General features: G+C 44.7%; 1 protein-coding gene across 1 annotated transcript in view; it reads left to right on the forward strand.

Moving 5' to 3' along the window:
- The first annotated feature begins 1502 nt into the window (after window positions 1-1502).
- The window catches only part of kcnh4a (potassium voltage-gated channel, subfamily H (eag-related), member 4a), a 32148-nt gene continuing 12644 nt past the window's right edge, over window positions 1503-21006 (forward strand). The window contains exons 1-8 of the mRNA XM_088905950.1: window positions 1503-1566; window positions 2179-2246; window positions 3308-3638; window positions 4501-4632; window positions 5246-5376; window positions 16288-16531; window positions 17186-17343; window positions 18426-18633. Coding sequence (XP_088762076.1) covers window positions 1503-1566; window positions 2179-2246; window positions 3308-3638; window positions 4501-4632; window positions 5246-5376; window positions 16288-16531; window positions 17186-17343; window positions 18426-18633 — 1336 coding nt within the window. The remainder of the gene's footprint in view (window positions 1567-2178; window positions 2247-3307; window positions 3639-4500; window positions 4633-5245; window positions 5377-16287; window positions 16532-17185; window positions 17344-18425; window positions 18634-21006) is intronic.

The following is a 21006-nucleotide window of genomic DNA, read 5'->3' on the forward strand; positions in this document are numbered from 1 at the left end:
CTGCTGTCCTTCACATGAGGCACTAAAGTGAGGTTCTCTCTTTCTAGTTATTAAAGATCACTTGGCACTGTTTGTAAGGCTAAGGCTGAGAGAGTCCTAGCTAATCTGCACCATGGTCTTGCATATACTGGCCTACCTAAAAAATATTGCCTCTTAATTCAATCGGTGAAGCCACTTCTTACTTCCCTGCCTGCTCTCATGTGTAGTGGGACTGCTGGGATCACACATGTGGTTGGAGCATTTCAGTACAGGATGAATTACTGTTGGTTCTCGCCTATACAAAAAGACACATGGGCCTCCTTCACGATGAAAAGTGCTACAGTATATACAGTATGTAATTTATAAAAATATATATTCTGCATAAGCCCAGTACCACTGCATTAAACCTCCAACAGGGATAGGAATGAAGCTGAAAGGGGAGAGAAATAATGACAGAAGCCAAAAGTTGTGCAAATTACTCTCAGGGACTCACTGAATTAATGACTGTTTGACTCATCTTTTGGGGTTATAGGTGAGGGCAGGCAGTGGCCCCAGCCAGCCAATTAGAAACTGTCCTAGTTTGGCTGCAAGATCAATAAACCACTGTCAGCCCGATGAAACTGGGAAGGCAGGTATTCCTGTGACACAGGCCAAAGGGTACTCCCTGCTGTGTCATTAACACTGGCATGCGATAAAGTATTTTGTTTTAAATGGAGAAATAAAAAAATAAAGCTGACAGTTCATTATGTTTAAGTAGTGAACAGTTTTGTGGTTAAGAACCCATCTGACAGCTCTTCTCACTGTTAAAACCCCTGTAACTCGTATTTGACAGCCATCGTGGCCCTGTGCGCTGGGGAGGTCTATATTTAGCTAATTTAGCTATTATTCATATACCTTGGCACATTTTCTGGAAACGCTGTGCAGCTTGTGTTGGGATGGGGGTTATTCAGAGAACCTTTTCAGAAACAGACTGACAAGTCACACTTCTGGCTGTCTGTCCTGTTTCTGCTTAGTTAGCTTCCTTTTGATTTTACAGACGGGATGACGGCAAAATTCCCTCATCACCCAACCTATCTGATAGCGTCAGAGCACCTTCAAAAACAGGGCACGAATTAACAATTAAACTTCACCTGATTGGTCCTGTTGTGGTAGGCTGTATAAGGCAGGTTGTATGCATGCAATGCCTTTCCCATAGTGTTTTGCTAACAACCCAGTTTGGAACTGTGAACTGTTCCTTTACATCTTGGACTAGTGTCGGCCATCTATGAACCCATATGGGATGATATGAAAGAGGTTCTTCTGAACCACATTCCCCAGAATGCTGTTGAGGATGAGGGGCTGTCCTCAGTCACCTGACCTGATTCCAAGATGGTGATTGGTCAGGTGATACTGTAATCAGGGGGCGCAAGATCAGTCTGATCAGTAATTTACAGAAAGTGGACTGGCTTTGGAAGCCTCTCTCTTAAAATAACACTGATAACCTAATGCAAGGAAAAGTTGATATTAGAAGCCCAATGCGAAAAATGAGGCCTTTCGCCCCGCGTCTGACTTTGCTGGCAAACGACGACATCTCCTCGCAGGCTCTGGGCAATTAGCAGTTTTGTGACTGCTGACAAGAGATTTTTTGAGGCTTTCATTACGCACCCAGGAGACCGGCTCAACACAGGCTTCGAGCAAGAGGGTAGCTTGGGTAATGACTCTCGATGCGTCCTGGGACCATTCTGAGTCCCGCCTACACCCTTCTCCTGTGCACGCTGAGAGGGGCGGATCTTGCATCGCCGAGGGCTGGGATGACAAGAGAGCGAGATGCAGCCCAAACAGTGTTCACACTCGGAAACAGGGAGAGGGGAGAGGATTTTTAAGCAGAATGGTACTAATTACATGCTAGCAAATCTGAGGTACGGTTATGTAACAGGAGTGGCGGTAAAGGAGTCATCGGTGCACCAGCAGCGGAAGATGAGAGCGCTGGAGAGGTCTAAGGGCATATTCGCAAACACCCTTCCTTTGCAGAAACGTTTAATTAACGCCTCGCACTGTGAGCTGGCAACCGCTCACAGTCGCTTCTCTTAACTCGCTACAATCCCCCCTTCCCTCCTCCTCCTCCTTTCCTCGGGATTATTGAATTAAAAATAAACCACCGAAAACACAAGGCAGAAAGCGCCTGAAATCCGAGTTTTCTTCAATCTGTTTCTCTCAAAGGTGCTGACACTACCAAGCGCTCCCTTCGCGAGCGCGATGCTAATTGCTCCCCCAAGTGCGGGGCTGTAGTAAACAATTACTCCCATCTTAACGAGGAGGGCCGCCAGCATCCAATATTCATTCATATTGGGAAAGCTGGGCGTTTGAAGTTGCAAACCCCGTCTGACATTTTGAAAACAAGAGGCAGAGTCTCTTTTTAAGAAACGGGAAAGGGGTTGTTGTTGTTGTTGTTGTTGTTTTCAAAACAGAAGGGGCTATTTAAAGCTTTGGGGACCAGATTTTGAAATTAAATGCCCAATTCAAGCAAAATAAATGCTGCAGGCCCTCTACTGTTAATGTTTCTTCATTAGTTAGTGTGTTCTAAAATGCAATAAAAGTGGTGTTTGGGGCCTGAATGACCTTATATTGAAGCTTCCAGTATTGTACCCTGTGGTTTTTAAATGGGGTGCACAGTCCTTCTCCCTTCTCCTCAGTGAAATCTGGTTCTCTTCTAACGCTCAGCAAGCCAATAATGAAATAAGCAGCCCTGCCCTGTTCATGTTATCTTATTCCACACATTACTTTTCACAATCTGATTATATGGGACCTGATAAGAGTTGTGATTCTGGGTTCCTTGGCATATGTTTTGCTCTGAGGAGGGAATCACATGCTTTTTTTCGGGGCAGTGGGTAGTGGGGTAGTGGGGTAGTGGGGTAGTGGGTAGTGGGGTAGTGGGTAGTGGGGCAGTGGGTCTGCCCCTTTGCCCCGGCGCTGGCATCATCCAGCAGCTCGAATTCAGGCTGAGCCCGGTACAGGAGCACCATGCTGCTGCCTGCCCTGTATTGTGTAACACGGTGTATTAATAGGTCACTCCATCATACTGTACAACCCCATGCATTCTAAGCGGTTATACTGCCTGCACAACTGCATAGAAAACAATGACTGTAATCAATAAAAGCCAACAGCCAGGGGCTGTTCAGTGTAGCAGTGGGAAGCATTTTTCAATTTCCAAATGTTCAGTTTTCTACACCACTCTCCCTTATGTCTTTGCTCTTTAGGCAGACTTCAGAAAGCCTGACTGCTAGACCTTTGCAGACTCTCAGTATATGCATATAGCCCATTTGTCACTACTGGCTCTCTCTCTGACTAGCACGGACTCCAGCTGCATGCTTGCCTTGTGACCGATGGTTTTCCTCTTTTTCATCCCATACTTTTTCCCTCTCTGTCCCTCCCTCTCCGGCTCACAGACAGTAACTTCTTGCTGGGGAACGCCCAGGTGCACCGGGGCTTCCCGATCGTTTACTGCTCGGACGGCTTCTGCGAGCTCACGGGCTTCGCACGGACCGAGGTCATGCAGAAGACCTGCAGCTGCCGCTTCCTGCATGGGGCGGAGACCAGCGAGCACGTGTCCCAGCAGATGGAGAAGGCGCTGGAGAGCCGGCAGGAGTACCAGGTCGAGGTGCGCTTCTACAAGAAGAACGGTGAGACTCCTGCACGCTCCAACAGCCACGCCTTGGCCGACCCCTGACCTTTGACTCCAGACCCCTGACCCCTGACCCCTTGAGATCTTTGTTCCATTCCCTACTGTGTGCTCATGGGATCAAACAACTCCATCCATCCATTTTCCATCCAATTCAAATCAAATTCAGGATTGCAAGGGAGCTGGAGCGTATCCCAGCAAGCAGCAGGCATAGGGTGGTATACCCTAAACAGGATGCTAGTCCATCACAGGGCATGCACAGACACGAACACACTCACACCAGGGCCAATCTCCCAGAAGCCCTGAGAGCCTTGTTGATAAGTGTTATATCTATTTTTGTTTTCTTCAGGATACAGTAGGTTCTCTTTCTCGTGCGCTAAAGAGTCTCATGCTCTAACAGTTGAGCTTCCCTGCTTGATGTAACAGGAAGTTGTTACTGAAGCTTTAGTCTAGTGACTGTTTTTGAGATGTATCCAGATGTGCTAAGGTGCTGATCATGTGCTGCATTGCTTCTAAATTGGGAAGTATGTGGCAGAAGACTAAAGCTCATCTGAAGAGCTTTAAATAAACTGGCAGGATTTCAGCCCAGTGCCTTGAGGCGTAAGGTTTACCTGCCCCCTCAAACTGTGCTTCTGGCACGACGGCTCATGTTCTGAGCAGACGTTAATGAAGCCCTTGCAGTGGCGCAGTCAAAGGGAGCATCACAGTGGTGGTTGAAGCCTGGAATAGAAAGGCCTTTTTAGCACGTCAAGATCATGTTTTTCAATGAGGAAAAAGAACAAAGCCAGGTATGCAAGAGATTCTGTATTAAAATAATCCCCTGGATTTTTAAGGGCTTTTTTTTCATCTCTATTTTTTTACAGGTACCCCCTTCTGGTGCCAGCTGGACATCGTGCCTATTAAGAACGAGAAGGGGGAGGTGGTGCTTTTCCTCTTCTCCTTTAAAGACATCACGGAGACTCGGGGGAAGGGTCACCACAGTGGCAGGAAAGAAGGTACCGTCCAGGAATTGCAAACAACAGGGCACTTGAGCTGCAGGGACAGCTCATTGGTCACAGGTGTCTTTCCTTGGGGTCTGTATTGCTTAACACACAGATTGCATTGTAGGGGGCATAATCAGTACAATCCTGAAGTCATCAGCTAGAACTGAATCACTTGGGCCAACAGCTGAGAAACTGTACTCCCGCAGCCTTGTGGACAGTGCTGTTATGACCGGTAGATTACTTTGCAATGTGCTACATTGCCTTCCGGTCATGTCCCAAGCTGTGGAATTAAAAATGATGCATGCACGTTTTTTTCCAAAGTTAATATTTTTTTATTCGAAACATGAATGCGTGAATGGAAATGCTTTTATGGGTGAAATTAAAAAAAAACGTTGATTGCATAGGTATTTATTCCCCTCCCAGTGCCAAGGCCTGGCAGTTACTGTTGTTATAGCAGTGTGGGTTTTGGGATGGGTCTCTACCAAGGAGACCCGGGCGGTGCATCGTTCACCCATCACCCTTTGCAAACGGGCTCAGTCAGCTCGTTTCCGTCTTCAGCGACGGGCACCATGAGCGCGGCAGCGTGGCGTGCGCGGTGACCTGCTGTTCTTTGTTGCTGTTGCAGAGGAGAAGCGCAGGAATAAGAAAAGTGGCAGCTCGCACTTCACGGCCGCCAGGAAGCGAGGTCACGCCGTGCTGTTTCACCTGACCAGCCAGTTCTCCAAGAAGAGCAAGAGTGAGGTGACGCTGAACAATGTGAGTAGAGGCTGGGGGTGTTCAGACTGCTCTGCCCCTGGAGACGTGCCGTAACTCCCAGCCCTGCGCCCGTGAGGGGCCCCGAGCTGTGGAAGTTTGATTTAAAGGGCAGCTGCAGACCCAGTTTCACAGACTGGATATTAAATCTCGAAAACGACATAAATTCACTGACCGGTTAGAAGAATTTCACAAATTCCGAATTAATCACACAATCAGGAACTTTGTGAAAGTACTGTATGTTGTCACACACCCCTGGTGTCGCCACGGGTGAGAGCGAGAATTGCAACATGGTGGGGCCCTTCCTGCTCAATAGTTCCTGTAATGGCTCATGTATTGTGATGTACGAGTGAATAAGTACGGGTTGTGCAGCAGATATTTCACCGCAGAAATGTTCCAACGTGATCTGCTTGCAGAGTGAACAGGTAAGTAGTATCTGTTGGCAAGACTGTCTCAAAGTCGAGAGCAATATTTCCATTGGGTTAGAATTGACGTATTCACAAGCCAGCTCAATGTAACAATGTTTACAATGTAAGAGGGCTGCTTCACCTCACCACATGTTTTGTTGCCTTGTTCTGAATCACTGACAATGACAGCAATATGTTGCTGTGCATATCTGGACATTTTAGACCATACCTGCAGTTTGAGTTGGTGCAACGTGCTGAAACTGTAGTTATGCCGTAAAACTTTGTTGAAGATAAACTTGGAAAAGTTTATTGTTGAAGATAAACTTGGAAAAAAGAAAAGTTAAACAGTTGCCTAAGTATTCTAGGTAAATTAATTGGCAATCCAGTTCTTTAGACAAGAGAGTCTTTCTTACAGTGTCAGTAGGTCAGGAAGGTCTTGTTTTCATGTTTTACTTTCTTTAGTCTGTGGACTCCTTTGATTTTATAAATAAAAGCACCTTAACCACAGCTCCAAAAACCTTTCCTGGGTCTGTTGTCTCACTTCCTGTCTAGCACCACTGGGCTAAAAGAGCCAGGCGGTTTTGACCAGCCCCTCCAACGTGTCACAATACACACACACACGCTCCACACTTTTGACAAAGCACCAAGCTTCTGGGCCTGTGAGATGTGAGAGTGAAAAGTTGGCTGTTGCTATGAGACCTGAGGCAGTTGCTAAGGCGCAGGGCAGTGGAATGTAGCTCGTGGAAGTCTGGGAGGAATTAGATTGTCTTTCTCCCCAGATCCACACTCAGCCCTTTCAGAATCAGGCATGATATTGTTAGGTGATCGTATTGCAGAGAACAATGTATTTCCAGCAGGCTTCTTTGCAGAGTGTCCTAGTCACCGTCTTTGTTCCAAGAGAAAAAAATCTGCCATCAGTATGGTCTGAGTTAAAGAATCAAAAGTACAGAACATCAAGGACCTTTCTCAATCTTGGCAAGAATAGCACAGATGAGAGCTTTGCTAATGGCTGCGAACATCAAAGTTAAAAACGGAAATCAAAATTCATCATCTTTTGAAGAAAGGACTAAAAGGGCATAGACGCAACATTTTTAGCAGTATTTCAAAAATAGATCATCTTTAAATAAGTTAAGGCTTTTTATAAGTTGGACGAGTGCAAAAGGGGTAAGCTTACTCAAACTGTTTTTTCTTGTCAGTCTTTTACCTGTTTTTGAAAATCAAGGCACAGGAAATCTGTCCCAATGATTATTTTTGGTGGGGTGTTTTTTTGGTTCTGAATGGTTTAGAGGCTGAGGCCAAGCAAGAGGGCTCATGGCCCACCATTCCCCCTTGAATTGGAACATGACTCACTAGAATAACCTTTTTCATTAACTGGAGTGTGATGCCGATCGCAGATTGGAGCTGGAACGCCCACTTACAACAGAGCCTAAAGGGTCTTAGTGAGTACAAGGGTGTAGATGAGTGAGGGGAAGGGGGGGGATACACAGAGGGATAATTACCCAGTCCCTAGACTAGCCTGCTTATATAAATAACAAGCACAATGCAGGAAGGGTCATGGTGAAGGGCTCTCCAGCACACAGGGCCCTATTACGAGACAGATCTTCTGCACAGACGCAGATTCAGCCCTGCCTTCAGTCCTGGAACAGAGTGGCCGTGTGTCTTGGTCTGTGCGCTGCAGGTTTGCAGCTCAGAGACCCTAATAGAAGCAGCGCAGGCAATCGCTCAAGGCAGGAAAGATCTCTGTGTCCAGTCTTTTCTAGCTAAAAACAGCCAGACGGGCTAGTTGTAGAGTCACTCGGGTTCCAGAGTTACAGTTAGACCAGGAAACTGGGTTCGAATTTGCTATTGGGCTGCAGGAAGAAGCAGGTTTGCTCTCCTGCAGGTTATAAGGGAAAAGAGGATTAGTTTTTTTTTATCGCTTATCACCTTGATGGTTAATGGTTAAAAGGTTGCATGTAGGGTGAGGATAGAGGGGTGCAGTCCATCTCTCCCGTACTAAATTTAGGGAAAAGCAGGTTCTGAACCCAGTCTGGTTGGGAAGTTTTTTTTTCTCCAGGATTGGTCCATCTTTAGGCCCGGTTTCCTTGTTCTCCACTGGTGTATCGATCAGATTGCACTAAATAGGAGGGAGGTGTCCTACAGTATAATAAAGAGGTCACGTGTGTGGGTCCTACCATGCCGTGCTACCAGGTATGGAGGACCCACCATACTTATCTAGTCAGATATAATCATCCACAGTCTACAGTAAAAAAAGCACTGAATATTGCTGAAGCATATTAAGAACACAGAAGACCCTGTGTGGGTTGTGTTCTTGAACCAGGCTCTGGTGATCTCACCCTTGGCTGTGCGTTCAGCAGCAGAGAATCCTCTGGTGCCACATTCAAGCAACAGATCACATTTTGAAAGCTAGTCTTCATTTTCCCTTCTATAAATTTGTCCTCAACAGCAAATACTATGCACAAACTGCTGCATTTTGCTGCATTTTCATTTCCCCAGGTTTCATCAATACTGCATATATATTATCTTGCCTGCGTGCTGAGTTTGTATACGTATGTGTGCTACTGATTTTGATGATGGACTCATTCAACACAGCATACAGAGAGCATACGTGGGGGCTATTCCTACGCAGTTGTTTTTAATGTGAATTAGTTTATCCATCGCTTCATGTTTGTTTTAGAAATGCAAGATGTGGAATTCTTTTCTCGTTACATTTTGGGAACACATTAGACGTGCAAAATGTGTCACTTGCTAAAGAATTATTCCTGGCAAGTCTTTAGTTTAGTTTAAATGCCTTCACTCCACATGAGCTAGGAGTACTTCAGATCAATAAGTCTCACCTCTTTTTCCCAAATTCGCCATTGTAAGTTTGTGGGGGGAAAAAAAATCAAAAGCCTTAGAAATGCATTTCACAAATCAAGCCTCCGTTTTATCCCCAGTTATGCAAGCCAGCAATTCGGATCCATAGGGAGCTGATGGAATGGAGCCTGCTGCCTCTATTAAGTGTGAATGAGTGTGATAAATTGCCAAGGTTAGGGCAGACTTCCACTGGCCCCAGCTGCCAAGGCTGGGTAAGACGCAGAGGAATCCCTTCTCGACAGGAACGCAATTCTGCTGACTGTGCACGACTGGACCTGATCTGTTCTGATTTTATCCATTTCTGCCATTCAGTAGCTGAGTTACGATTCAGTAGCTGAGTTATGATGCCTTTTCCTTGGGCTTTGATTTTGTACTATTTCATTGGTTATTTTTAGGAGACCCTTCTGTCAATAAGGCTTGGCTGAATTTTGGTCCAGGACACCTGTCTTTCTCCGGATTTCACTTAGTTTCACCTCCTCCGTCTGCTTTCCCTCAACACCCTCCTCGCCATGGGACAGATGGCAGGATCACCTACAGCTAGAGATCTGCCAAGTCCAAAAACGAATCTAGGTTCAGGATTTCGTTTCTGCCTCCAACGAGACTGCAGAGTATTCTGCAATGACGAGAGACTGCTATTATGCAACTACATACAGAAAATACATACAGTTAAAAAGACTTATTAAGGTCAAGAATACATTTTTTTAAATATCTAAAATATTTTATATGCTAATAATGCTAATATTCAGTAATTATTCCTGCAAAACCACATTATAGAGGGTTTTAGAGTAAGTGTTAAAGAAACATCATGACGCATTGATTGTAAAACAAGAAAACCAGATTCCAGATTGAACTGCTCAGCGTGTGCAGTAATGTTCTAGTCCCGTTAGGCATATGAAGTTTGGGTCTGGCCTGTAGAGACGTACAATGATGAACAACACGGGATGTTTGGCGTGCATGATGAACAATACAACACTAATAGAGCTGGAAGGAGATGGCTGGGGCTTTGAGGAGAAAAGACAGCGGAGTCAGCTACCACTAGGGGTTAAACCAAATGTAAGCACAGCATTAAGAAAGCAACCACATAGGCGGCTCAGTGACACAGGGATTGATTTAACTGTGAGTGTATAAGGCATTTAACTGTATGAATGCATCTATAGTATTGATGCTCTGAGTGGATAAAGTCAGCCTCACTGCTCTTTCTTACCATTCAAATCAAGGCAATATGCTCTAATGACAGAGGCTCTGGGTGAGAGGAGAGGTCTGGAAATCATTGCATTGATTGAGACAAGTCTCTGTGGCTCTGAAGCTCATGGTTTTACGAACGCTGTTCTGTATTATTGTGATATAATATACTGTATTTATTATAATCAGATCTCTTTCTAGACACAGATCTTCACTCCTGTTACTGGAGAGTCATAGCCCAGCAGAATTTGTACCTCTTATTGACTAAAGACGGGGAGCTGCAAATGGTCAACCGGACCAATGATGTCAATAATTGATTAAATTAATTCATTCCTAGTGCAGGGGACAGCACATTGACTCAGTGGTTAGCATTACTGCTTCTCAGAGATGGGGAACTGGGTTCAGTTCCTGAGGTGCTATCTGTCTGTATGTTTTCCCTCTGTTCACATGGGTTTCCTAAGCCCAGAGTCGTAGTGGCGTGTTTGTGTCTGTCTGCCTTGTGATGGACTGACTCCCCGGCCAGGGTGGAACCTGCCTTGAGTCCATTGCTTGCTGGGATAGACTCTGGGTCTCCTGCAGCCCTGTACTGGATGAAGCCGTTAGAAAATGTATGAATGGACTATTTGAGCAGCAAAATCGAGAGGGCTCTGTTGTGGATCACTGCTACACAGCCTGAACCGATATAGACCTAATTCCAGAAAAGAACACTTTTCTTCATATAACTCTTCAGATAGATTCCCAGTTATTGGAAAAGTCCATTCTATCATCCAAGCATTTAGCTGGTGAATGCAAGTGCTATTTTATGACATGCTACATTTCTTCCATGTCTGATAACACACACACACTGTACAGTAAACACATATATTCATACAGATAGCTTAGAAGTAGATTTGTCAAAGCTTTGGCCCGAGACCTTAGACGCAGATTGATTGTGACTTCCAGGACTGCCTCATATTTCAGTGAGAAAGACAGACATAAAAACATTTGACATCAGATTAAATAATTTGTGTAACCGTTGTGCGAAGCCTATGGGTTCAAAGCTGTGGGAGTGCTTTCTCATTCAGCACTGCTGCAGCTGTTGAACTGCAAATCGTAGGCAGTTAAATGAAATGGTCATGCCAATTTGTACATGTACATATTAACAAACAACAGCACCTCAGTCGGGTTTCAAAGTTGTGACCTACATTCCCCAACCTGACAGCACGCACACCCCTCCCCATCTTTTCAATTCCATTTAGGAAACGACAGAACAGAGGCTTCAGATGACACAGTTTTCTAAAAAGCAAACCTCACATTGTGACAGGTCTTTAATCTTTTTTTTAATGACATGTTCAAGATGAAAGCTTTGGTGAATTGCAATGAGGAATGAACCATTTTCTATTAAACCATTTCTCCTGTTGTGGGAAATGTTCTGCACCCTGAGATTGTTATTGTTGCAAAAGTGTGTCCACCGTGCATCGATGTGCAAGGGAAGGAATTAAAACCTACAGGGCTGTGATCGCTAGTCTGGTCCAGTTTGTGATTTTGGAGAGATCCATGTGCTGAATTAATTGAATTCAAAGACAGATCTAGGTCCTTCTGCATGGCCCAACCATGAAAGCAGCTTTTGGATAGCACAACCTGAGCCCTGGAGTACAGACTTTACCAGTTCGAGGCTGGGCTGTGTCACTAGCTGACTGTGACTGGGATTCTGGGTCACAGTCAGGGTAGGGTGGGCTCCACTTGGCCAGGCTTTCAGAGGTTGCCGTGCAGTAGTTCTGGAGGTTTCTGCTGTGAGCAAAGGCAGTCCCCAGTCAACTCTATAATTCCACTGTTTGTCTAGTGTGTTTGGAGAGTAATTTTAACATAGCAGGGCTTGAAGTGCTATATTACTGAGCACCAGCTAAAATCACAAGCAGCCTGTTCTGGAGTTAAACTCTGTGGAAATATCGGAGGTGATAGTGAAGATGACACAGTAAAGCCATCACAGTTTGCACCATCAATTTCAAATGTGATGTAATGGAAGGGCAAAAATTAATATTGGTCATAGATATATTTAGAATGTTTTCTAATACTGCAGGTAGGCCTTGCCAGTCATCCAGTGCTGTTCAGTGGATGAAAAGGAAAGCATTTATCTTGTCTGTCGGGTGAATGATACCTGTGCATCTGGACTTACATTCAGCATTTTTAAGCAGTTTACTTTTCAGTAGTGCCTAATTGTGAACGGAGTAAATTACACCTCACGAAATGGCAAGTTATTTTTCCCCTGTTTCTCAGTCGGTCTCTAAATAAAACATAATAGCTCTTTTAGCTTGCTTTTCGGGCAGGGATCTCCATTTAAAGGTATTAGCACCTCACTGTGGGTCTCTCGTCTGTGTGTCTTATCACGTGTGCGTGACAGAGGAGCGGGGTAAATTACTTTTTTTTCTCCCACTGTGCCGCAAAGAAATTGAATCCAGCAAATCAGTCTTTAGCAATTAGTGCTTCTACATAATTGATTTACTTCAGATTATAATGAAAGGCAATGTTTGGATGTAATTGTCTCATTGCACGGATTTTTTAAAGCATAATTGCACCGCATCCTGAAGTAGGCTGGGATGATTGCCAAGCCTCCACTTCTGTCAGTGTCGTGCAAGAGCTGGGAGAGCTTTCTCTCCCCCAGCCCGGCTTCACGAGGGGTGCACAGTCAATAAGGGAGTGCTTTGCAAGGGCAGGCACTGATTAAGTCAAAATTGCACGCTCGCTGATATGAATGCTAATTGCACGTTGCCAGAAAACTGGGCACAATTCACATGTGCACAATTCATTCACCTGTTTATTTCAGAGGAGGGGGTGATACACCTCAGAGAGGTGGGAAGGGGGGTGAGAAAGAGATCCGGGCTGTAATCCGAGGTTGGGATGAATCCCAGGTGGACCGTTATTCAGTGTGCTTCATTAAGGTCAGTGACACAACAGAGGAAGGAAGACAGAAGAATGTTAAGTATTGAGAGATTGCATGTCTGAATGTGGGTCAAAAGTAATCCGAAAGAACCATCATTGACCACTTCGGGCCAATATGTCTTCACCAAAATACTTTGTTCATACTTACACCTTTGATACGTTGATACTGTTCTCCTGAATTGCACATGTTATATTCCAGCTGTTGATCAGACTGAGCGGACAGGTGGACGTGAGCGAATTGCTGTTAATTAACAGGTGTTAACTATCAATTTTAATAAACAGGTACACAGACAAAATACTTTGTTTTTCATTGAGTGGGTTTTCCTGCTCAGCTTGATAATGGAATGAGCGTATTTAGCTTAGACCAACATTCATCTGTAGTTGTGTTCAAAGGACAATCTCCTTGTCTTTAAGTGTTTCAGTGCTCCTGGGACCATATGGCCATGCTAGTCTAAGCCAAGTAGCGAGAATTGCAATGGTACACATCCAAACAGATGTTTCTCAATTAAAGACCATGGCAAGTTAATAACCAGAAAGGCTGGAGGGGTCAGGCTTGGTGTTTAAAAGATAAGCGCATTTCTGCCTGAAATATGACGTCATTCTAAAAGAACACTAGATTTTTTAGAGTCCACCAGTCTGTTATTTTCTGCAGGCTGAAGAAGCTCATCAGTTAAAGAGAAGTGAGGCTCCACATGTTCTTATGGAGAGCTGGCTGACAGAGGAGGTGTGATCCTAGGTGTGACATCTGTCCAGTCCGGTCAAGAACTGGAAAGTCACCCCCAGCCTAAACCAATCAATTACAAATCTAGGGCTAAAATAGGTAATTGTGAACTATGACTGTGTGCAGGTCCGAGAGAAGATTTGAGAAAGTTGGAGCTGACTTGGGAGTACTGCCCAGGAATGCGTAAATCAGACAATGCTCATTAAAGATAACCTGTGGCCAATGGCAAGTTAACAGTATCAAATACTTTTGTTGAGAAAGATCACAAATAGTCCCAACCATACTTTGTCTTGGACATGCTGCATCTTAAGGCCAGGAGTATTCATTCTGACTGACTCACTGACTTTTCTTAGCAACCATAATGTGTTACAAGTAACATAATAGTGTTTTGGACTTACTGAAGATTTTCGTATATAGTGCAGTCATAAGCTTCAATGCTTGGTGATGAGTTATTTTTAGTTTATTAGTTCATGTACTAATTTCTGGGACTAGCAGTTTACTGATTGGTTATCTATATTTAATTGTGCTGTATTTCATTATGTTCTGCTTAACGCTATTACAACATTACTGCTCGCAGTGCCCTCTGAGATGGGCTCCTCATGAAAATATCACAGGAAAATAGCTTGGTGCTTTCACACAACCTGTCAAAGTGCCAACAAGTGTGGAGGTAAGATGTCTGAGCAGTCCTGACAGTGCCCAAAAAAACAGGTCATTTCACTCCTCGGTGATTCTTGGTTAACGTGTGGTGTGAAGCCCTTGGCCTTCTGTCTGACCGTAACCTCTTTTCAGAAGGTGCCTGCTTCTGTCTGGCACCTTACAGGACAGCAAGAGAGCGGGTGTTTGAACTCTCCCAGTATAGCAGGGCTGCAGCATTCGGAGAGGAGCCTAACGAGGGAACAAGATCAAGTCTGGCTTTTTTTTCCATCTTTGAAGAGTGTCGCCAGGAGGGCACAGGTTAGCTGCCCGCGTTAAATGCGCCGTGGTCCAATTTAAAACCGGCTTTTTCTAACCGTCTAACTAACCCCTCTGAAATGTTGCAGAAGAGCAGCCGTGCTGGTCTGGGATCATTCTCTGTATATGGGCATTGCATAATGCTAAGACTTGGGTTTGGGAAAGGAATGTACCAGATCTCGGGATCAGTCAACCCCATCAGCCTTATCCACATCAGAACAGCAGCTAAGGGCTGGGGTGCAGGTCAGGGATATGGATTGCGACAGAAGCACATGAGATTGTCGGTGTGTGCCACTTTTCTCATGTTCTAGGTTTTAAGTCCCTCGAGTGTGCTTGAGAGCAGGCATTACTCCCCCCAGGCTTTGCAGGATCATTAACAACAACATCAGCAGCGAAAACGATGTGGGATAGGATGAAAATTCACTTTCACTGGGCTATTACTCTGTTACTCGGGCTGTTTGTTCTGGGGGAGGCGTCCGGGATTATTGTTCAAATTCTCTTCCACAACGACGCTGCACCGAGCCAGCAAGCTAATCAACTCGTAGGCTTTAAAAGCTAGGAAACTGATATTTTCTGCCATTCTGAACCCAGATTCATAGGAACGAACTACCCTGCTGCTCTTTTTATGTACTGTAGGTGGTTATCTCCCTCGGCTGATGTCTCTAAAAAAAAAAAAGGCCAGTGCAACCGTCTAATCGTGGTCTTCTGACTCCCAGCAGGAAAGAGGACAGCTGGTACAAGAAATGAAAGAGATAAGATATAGAGGGTAACCTATGATATCACCTTGTACCCAATCTCGTAAGGTCACGGAGGCTCAGCGGAGCTAGGCTTGATCAGCACTGGGGTGGAAGACCTCTAGGGAAAACCAGACAGCCGCTGTTAGTGGTCCTGGTGAACCAATAGGTGGCGCTTTTCCCTCTGGATCAAAATTTTCCAAGTAGGGTTGTTAACCCCAGAGACCTAGCAAATTCTGCCGTGCTCTTGCGCAGTCTGTTTTACATAAGGTTCCCTTTTAATTGTTGGTGGAGCCATTTCTACATGGTCTACTGTCTAGTGGTACAGCTGGTGCAAAAGGGCCACCACGCATCACCCAGTAAATGCAATGATTAATACCTGGCTATTTATCCTTCATTCATCTTTCGGTGCTTCTTATTAGTAGTAAATCTAAGTACTTGCATAGATAAATTGTCACCTTGGTTCAGCTTGAGATGGTGCTGTATTTTGCTTCCCAGCAACTGTGTAATTACAGCCTTTTCTAGTGAGCTCTCACCATGGTTCTAGTGAACATTCTCCTTCCTCACCATGCAAGTCTTCGCGTGCTGTGAAATTACCTGACGTCCTGTTTGTTCTCCTTAATACACACAGAGCTCCCACTTGACTGCACCAGCCTGCCAAGCTAGTTGAATGCAACAATTCAGTCTGACAGTAAAGAGGTGTCTTTTTAAGCTGCAATGTGCCACTTTAATCGTCATTCCTGTAGAACTAGGATTTTTTGGGGGTTTGTTTAATACATGCCAGAGAGGATTACCACCCTGTAACCTGATCTGGTTAGATTTCGGAAGCTCCAGAACTTCCAGAAAAATGTCTCCGTATGTGGACTGGGTCCACTGTACTCGAAAAGGTGCTGTCCTTCAGATGAGACATTAAAGAGGTCTGAATATCTTGGTCACCAAAGCTCCTGGAGTACAGGGCGTTAGGAGTAGGGGTATGTCCTTGTTCCAGTAAATTCCAATTTGGGATTACCCAGCATCCCCCATCTTGATCTGGCAGGTCACAGTGTGCTCGACTCATATTGATCTTCCCGGATATCTCAGATACAGGTCAGATGCAGACCTGTATTTTCACTTACACTCACACTTCCTCCCTGTGTTTCTCCAGAATGTGTTCGAGAACAAGCCGTCAGTCCCAGAGTACAAGGTGGCCACAGTCCAGAAGTCGCGCTTCATCCTGCTCCACTACAGCATGTTCAAGGCGCTGTGGGACTGGATGATCCTCCTGGCCACGTTCTACGTAGCCGTCACGGTGCCCTACAACGTGTGCTTCACCGCCTACGACGACTCCGACTCCGCCTCCCGCAGCACCATCGTCAGCGACATCGTCGTGGAGATGCTCTTCATCCTGGGTGAGCGGCGACCGTTTCCGCTGCGCTGGAGACCAGACAGGAAGGGCGAACTCGGCGAGACTGGGTGACTGGAGGGCTGCACCTTTGCAACACCTTCCTTTCCCAAAAACTGACACAACCAGCACTGAACCCATACACTTTTGGTGGGATGCAGTGTTAATCCCAAAGATGGCCGCTCCACACCATTGGTTTCTCAGCCAAGCACAGACACCCCATTTCTGAACTACTTGTCTGACCCACCTTGTCTGAGCTAACTCCTCTACCTGCTCGTATCCGTCAGGCCAGTAACAGTGTGACTGCAAGCCATGTGCTTGTTTCACCCCCTGATCGAAACAGACAAGGTGACAGAAGTGCAGCCCCTCTGACTTGCTTTCTTACAACAAATATAATTCAAGAACTTCAAGCTGCCAGCTGTGCTAACAAAGCTAAACAATAAAGAGTAAATTCTGTGGATTGAGGCTCAGGGCAGGTCCAGCCTTCCTTGTCTTGGATCTCGCTGCTGCAGAAAAGGCAACTGTGTAGATGCAATAGGAAATAGGAACTCCAGACAAACTGGAAAAACATATACTGTACTTCTAGCATTATCTGTTATGTGGCAAAGACTTCAGCTGCAAGCGATGGAATTTCGATCATCATCGTTCCTTTCTCCTGCAGACATCATCCTGAACTTCCGGACTACCTACGTGAGCCAGTCTGGACAGGTGGTCTATGATGCTCGATCCATCTGCATCCATTACGCAGCCACATGGTTCTTTGTGGACCTCATCGCCGCCCTGCCCTTTGACCTCCTGTACGCTTTTAACATCACTGTGGTAGGTATTCGCCAAGCTAGAACTGCACGCGTCCTCCACCATCTTCTTGTCAGTCTTTCCCTTCCTCTCGGTCTAGTCGTTCTCTTCGTCTCCTCTTCAGTTTGTCTTGCACGGTTCGGGTTAAAGCCTGCACAGCAGCTTTTTTAAAACCAATGCCATAGAAGACATTGACAAACCAGACACTCAAGGAAGAGTAGTCTGTCTGCCGCTGATACTGAAGCTGTCACATTTTCGAGATGTAACTCGCCGCAGAGAATGGTTAGATTTCTCAAGAGCTCCAGCAGATCCAGACTCTTTCCTTTATAAATTGGAGAGTTAGCATTTCAGCAGTTTCTTTTCATGTTAAAAGTCAACGCCATCTGAATCTCAGCTTACTGTTGCTGACGTGTTTTTCTGTATATCTTTAAGGATCAAAGTTTCCTTTAGTACTGAGATTTATTTTTTTGCTATTTATGCGACACATGAATTCACAGATTTGCAAAAGTACTTTTAAAGTGTTCTTTCTCCAGCTCTTCACCTTTTCCAACTTTAGATGCCCCCCCCCCCGCTATTTTAAACCCAGAGTTGTTTAAACACATGGATTTGGACTTCCATACATGCTTTTCCTCTCGCTATATATTTGCCTCTAAACCGCTACATCCGCTTGCTGAAATGAAGCTCAGCAGGTGTGAGCGTGGGCAGTATCTGGATGGGAGACGAGGTGTTAATTGGACCAGTAGGGGGCGCTCACCCTGTGGTCCTAATGCCCCAGTATAGGGGGATACTGTGCTGTAGAAAAGGGTGCAGTCCTGTGGATGAGACGTAAAACCGAGGTCCTGCCTCTCTTTGGTTGTTAAAAATCCTGGGGCGTTTCTCGAAAAGAGTAGGGGTGTTACCCAGGCGTAGGGGTGCTACCCCCTGGTGAGCATACTGGTGCACTCTGGCTGCCATCATATTTTGCAGGTGGGGTGGTACACACTGGTGGTGGTGGAGGGGAGTCTCCATTACCAGTAAAACGCTTTGAGTGGAGTGTCATATATGAGTAAGGAGGATTATGGTTCCCCCACCACCTGCGTCCTGTGTGCTCCTCTCTTGCCTGCTAGACTTCCCTGGTCCACCTGCTGAAGACGGTGCGGCTCCTGCGCTTGCTGCGGCTACTGCAGAAGCTGGATCGCTATTCCCAGTACAGCGCCATGGTGCTCACGCTGCTCATGTCCATGTTCGCCCTGCTGGCCCACTGGATGGCCTGTATCTGGTACGTGATTGGTCGCAAGGAGATGGAGCACCACGACCCCACGACCTGGGACATCGGTGAGTAGACTTCCCTCACTGGCACTCAATTCCTTGCTGGTCTTTTTCATTTCTTTAAGAGTTTTGTTTCAGAGTCAGATATCCCAAAAGTGGCAGAATCTCCCTCCATTGAATATCTTTACGTCTTCTGCCCTGCATGGGGAGAATGAGGATGAGCAGGACTCTTTTACTAGCTGAGCCCTTATCATTGTAATTATTTTATTTAATAATTATTTTCGAAATACTGCATGTTATCTATAGACAGTGTCTCCCATTTCTAGGCAGTCATTCAGTTCTGCAGTTCAAAACAGCTCAACTTCTGGTAAGGTAGTAAATTTATAGTCTCACTGAGACTTATTGCATTTGAGACAATTATGCTATGAATTTCACTCACGGAGGACATTGACAATATTTATTTAACTTGTGCTTTTTACAGTGATGTTGATATATTTTCTGATTTCTTTTTGTTCTGGACATTAATAAATAGTGTGACCAATTTCTGGCTGTCTTAAAGAGAAATTTTTGCAGATGTCTTCACTACGCTGATCTTACGTTAATCCTAACAAAATGTCTCGTATAGAATTGCATTACATTGAAATGTCTCATAGTGCTTTGTGTTGGTTTTTTCATTTCAATTTTAAGAATTTATTTTTGAAAAAGACAAGCAAAAAGGTGGGCATCCGGATTTTGTCTGGCAGAAAGATACTGGTAAATTCTTCACAGCCCTACAGGGTTTATAAATTTAAATGTGTGGGTTGTCAGTTTTCATTCAATGGCATAACTGCACATGGTTCTTGAAGTTCAGTGCAGGTTAAGAGAGTTGTACCCTTTTCCTCCAGCTGTGATTGACTTAACCTTTGCTGTTGCACGAGTCTAAAGAGTTGCTAATTGTACAGTCTTGTTACATACCATCAGCACTCTGCAATTACAAGTAATCTCCTCATACTCAGATACAAAGTGCTGGGGGCCTTGTCAGATATCTTGTATTGTTTTCCAATCGGTATGTAGGTCAGACAGAATAATTAAACCCACTGGATGTTTATCCATCGTTAAGAAGGGCTTAATTATACCTGTACCCAGCTGGGTTTATCCATTGACACTCTGGCAAAGATGTGCAAGGCAATGTGCCAGTGTGGCTCTTAAACAAACTGTCTAATGAGAAGTGATCTCAAACACCAGCTGAACAGCTACTCACATCTTACCTTCTTTGCCGTTTGCTGAAGATTTAGCCCAATCTGCTACAAAAATGCTACATTTTTTTTCCCTGCAAAAAAACAAAAATGTTGGCATTTACATTACCATCTTGGCTCGTAAAAAATGCCAGATAGCTTCCTTAAAGGGCGCGTTTGACAACCATGAGTCACTCTCAGCATCTGAATGTTAAAATACATTATTTAAAAAAACAAGCGTGTGGAGTGGATCTCTTACAGTGCACGCATCGCTGGTTGTTGGCTGTGAAGGGTACATCCTTGATTTGCCCAAATTAAAAGTATAACCTCATCTTTTCCTTTTGCTTTGCCATAGCTCTTTTTTCTAATATCATATATTGTCACCTGGTGGTCAGACAGTGTAATTACAGTTTACTTTCTTTGAGCTGGCCCATATTTAGACAAAGGGTCAGCAACCTTTCAGAAGGGGCGTTCCGAGAATGAGTTCATGCACTTTGTTTTTACAGATTGGAGTGCCATTTCTGCTTTTTTAATGTTGTAAATAGTCGTATGTTCATTTTGATTTAATAAAAATTTAATATTAAATATAATAATATCCAAAATTAATAAAGTAATATGTTACTATTTATTTTTATCCTCGCCCTCATTCTCCCTTTTGCTAGCTAGCTCTAACCTCTGGCTCATGGCAGAGTTTGAAACTGCCTGTGTGTTAAGGCAGATCAAGCAGCAAGAAAATTCACTGTTTTCACCACTGTAGTCATCACATTGTTAAGATCATAATTCAAAATCTTGGCACAGAGCTTTTCCGGATGAATAATCCAATGAAACTTTACCATGTGGCATGGATCCACCGTGTGCTCTGCAATGATCTTTACAAATCTCTTCTGTTTTCTGACAATATCAGGGGCACCATCAGTTTATCACAGACAATATTTTCTTGATGTCAATCATTTTCAGAAAAGAGGAATTAATAGGCACCTTAGCTATATCTTCCTGTATAATTTTTCCATGCATGGGTTTTAGGCTGCACAGCGCTACTCGAATTCCTTCTGAGTCACACCATCTCACAGGAGTGGCTAATCGCAGTACATCATTTATATCCTCACACTCGGAGCACAAACAGAGTGGACGTAATGTTGAGCAACTCCATATTCAGGTCTCCACAAGGGCTGAAATGAGCAAACCTTCTAACTTTCCACCACCGTCTTGTCCACCAAGTTCGAGT

The sequence above is a fragment of the Atractosteus spatula genome, chromosome 26, assembly GCF_055471065.1.
Source record: "Atractosteus spatula isolate fAtrSpa1 chromosome 26, fAtrSpa1.hap1, whole genome shotgun sequence".
Taxonomy (NCBI): domain Eukaryota; kingdom Metazoa; phylum Chordata; class Actinopteri; order Semionotiformes; family Lepisosteidae; genus Atractosteus; species Atractosteus spatula.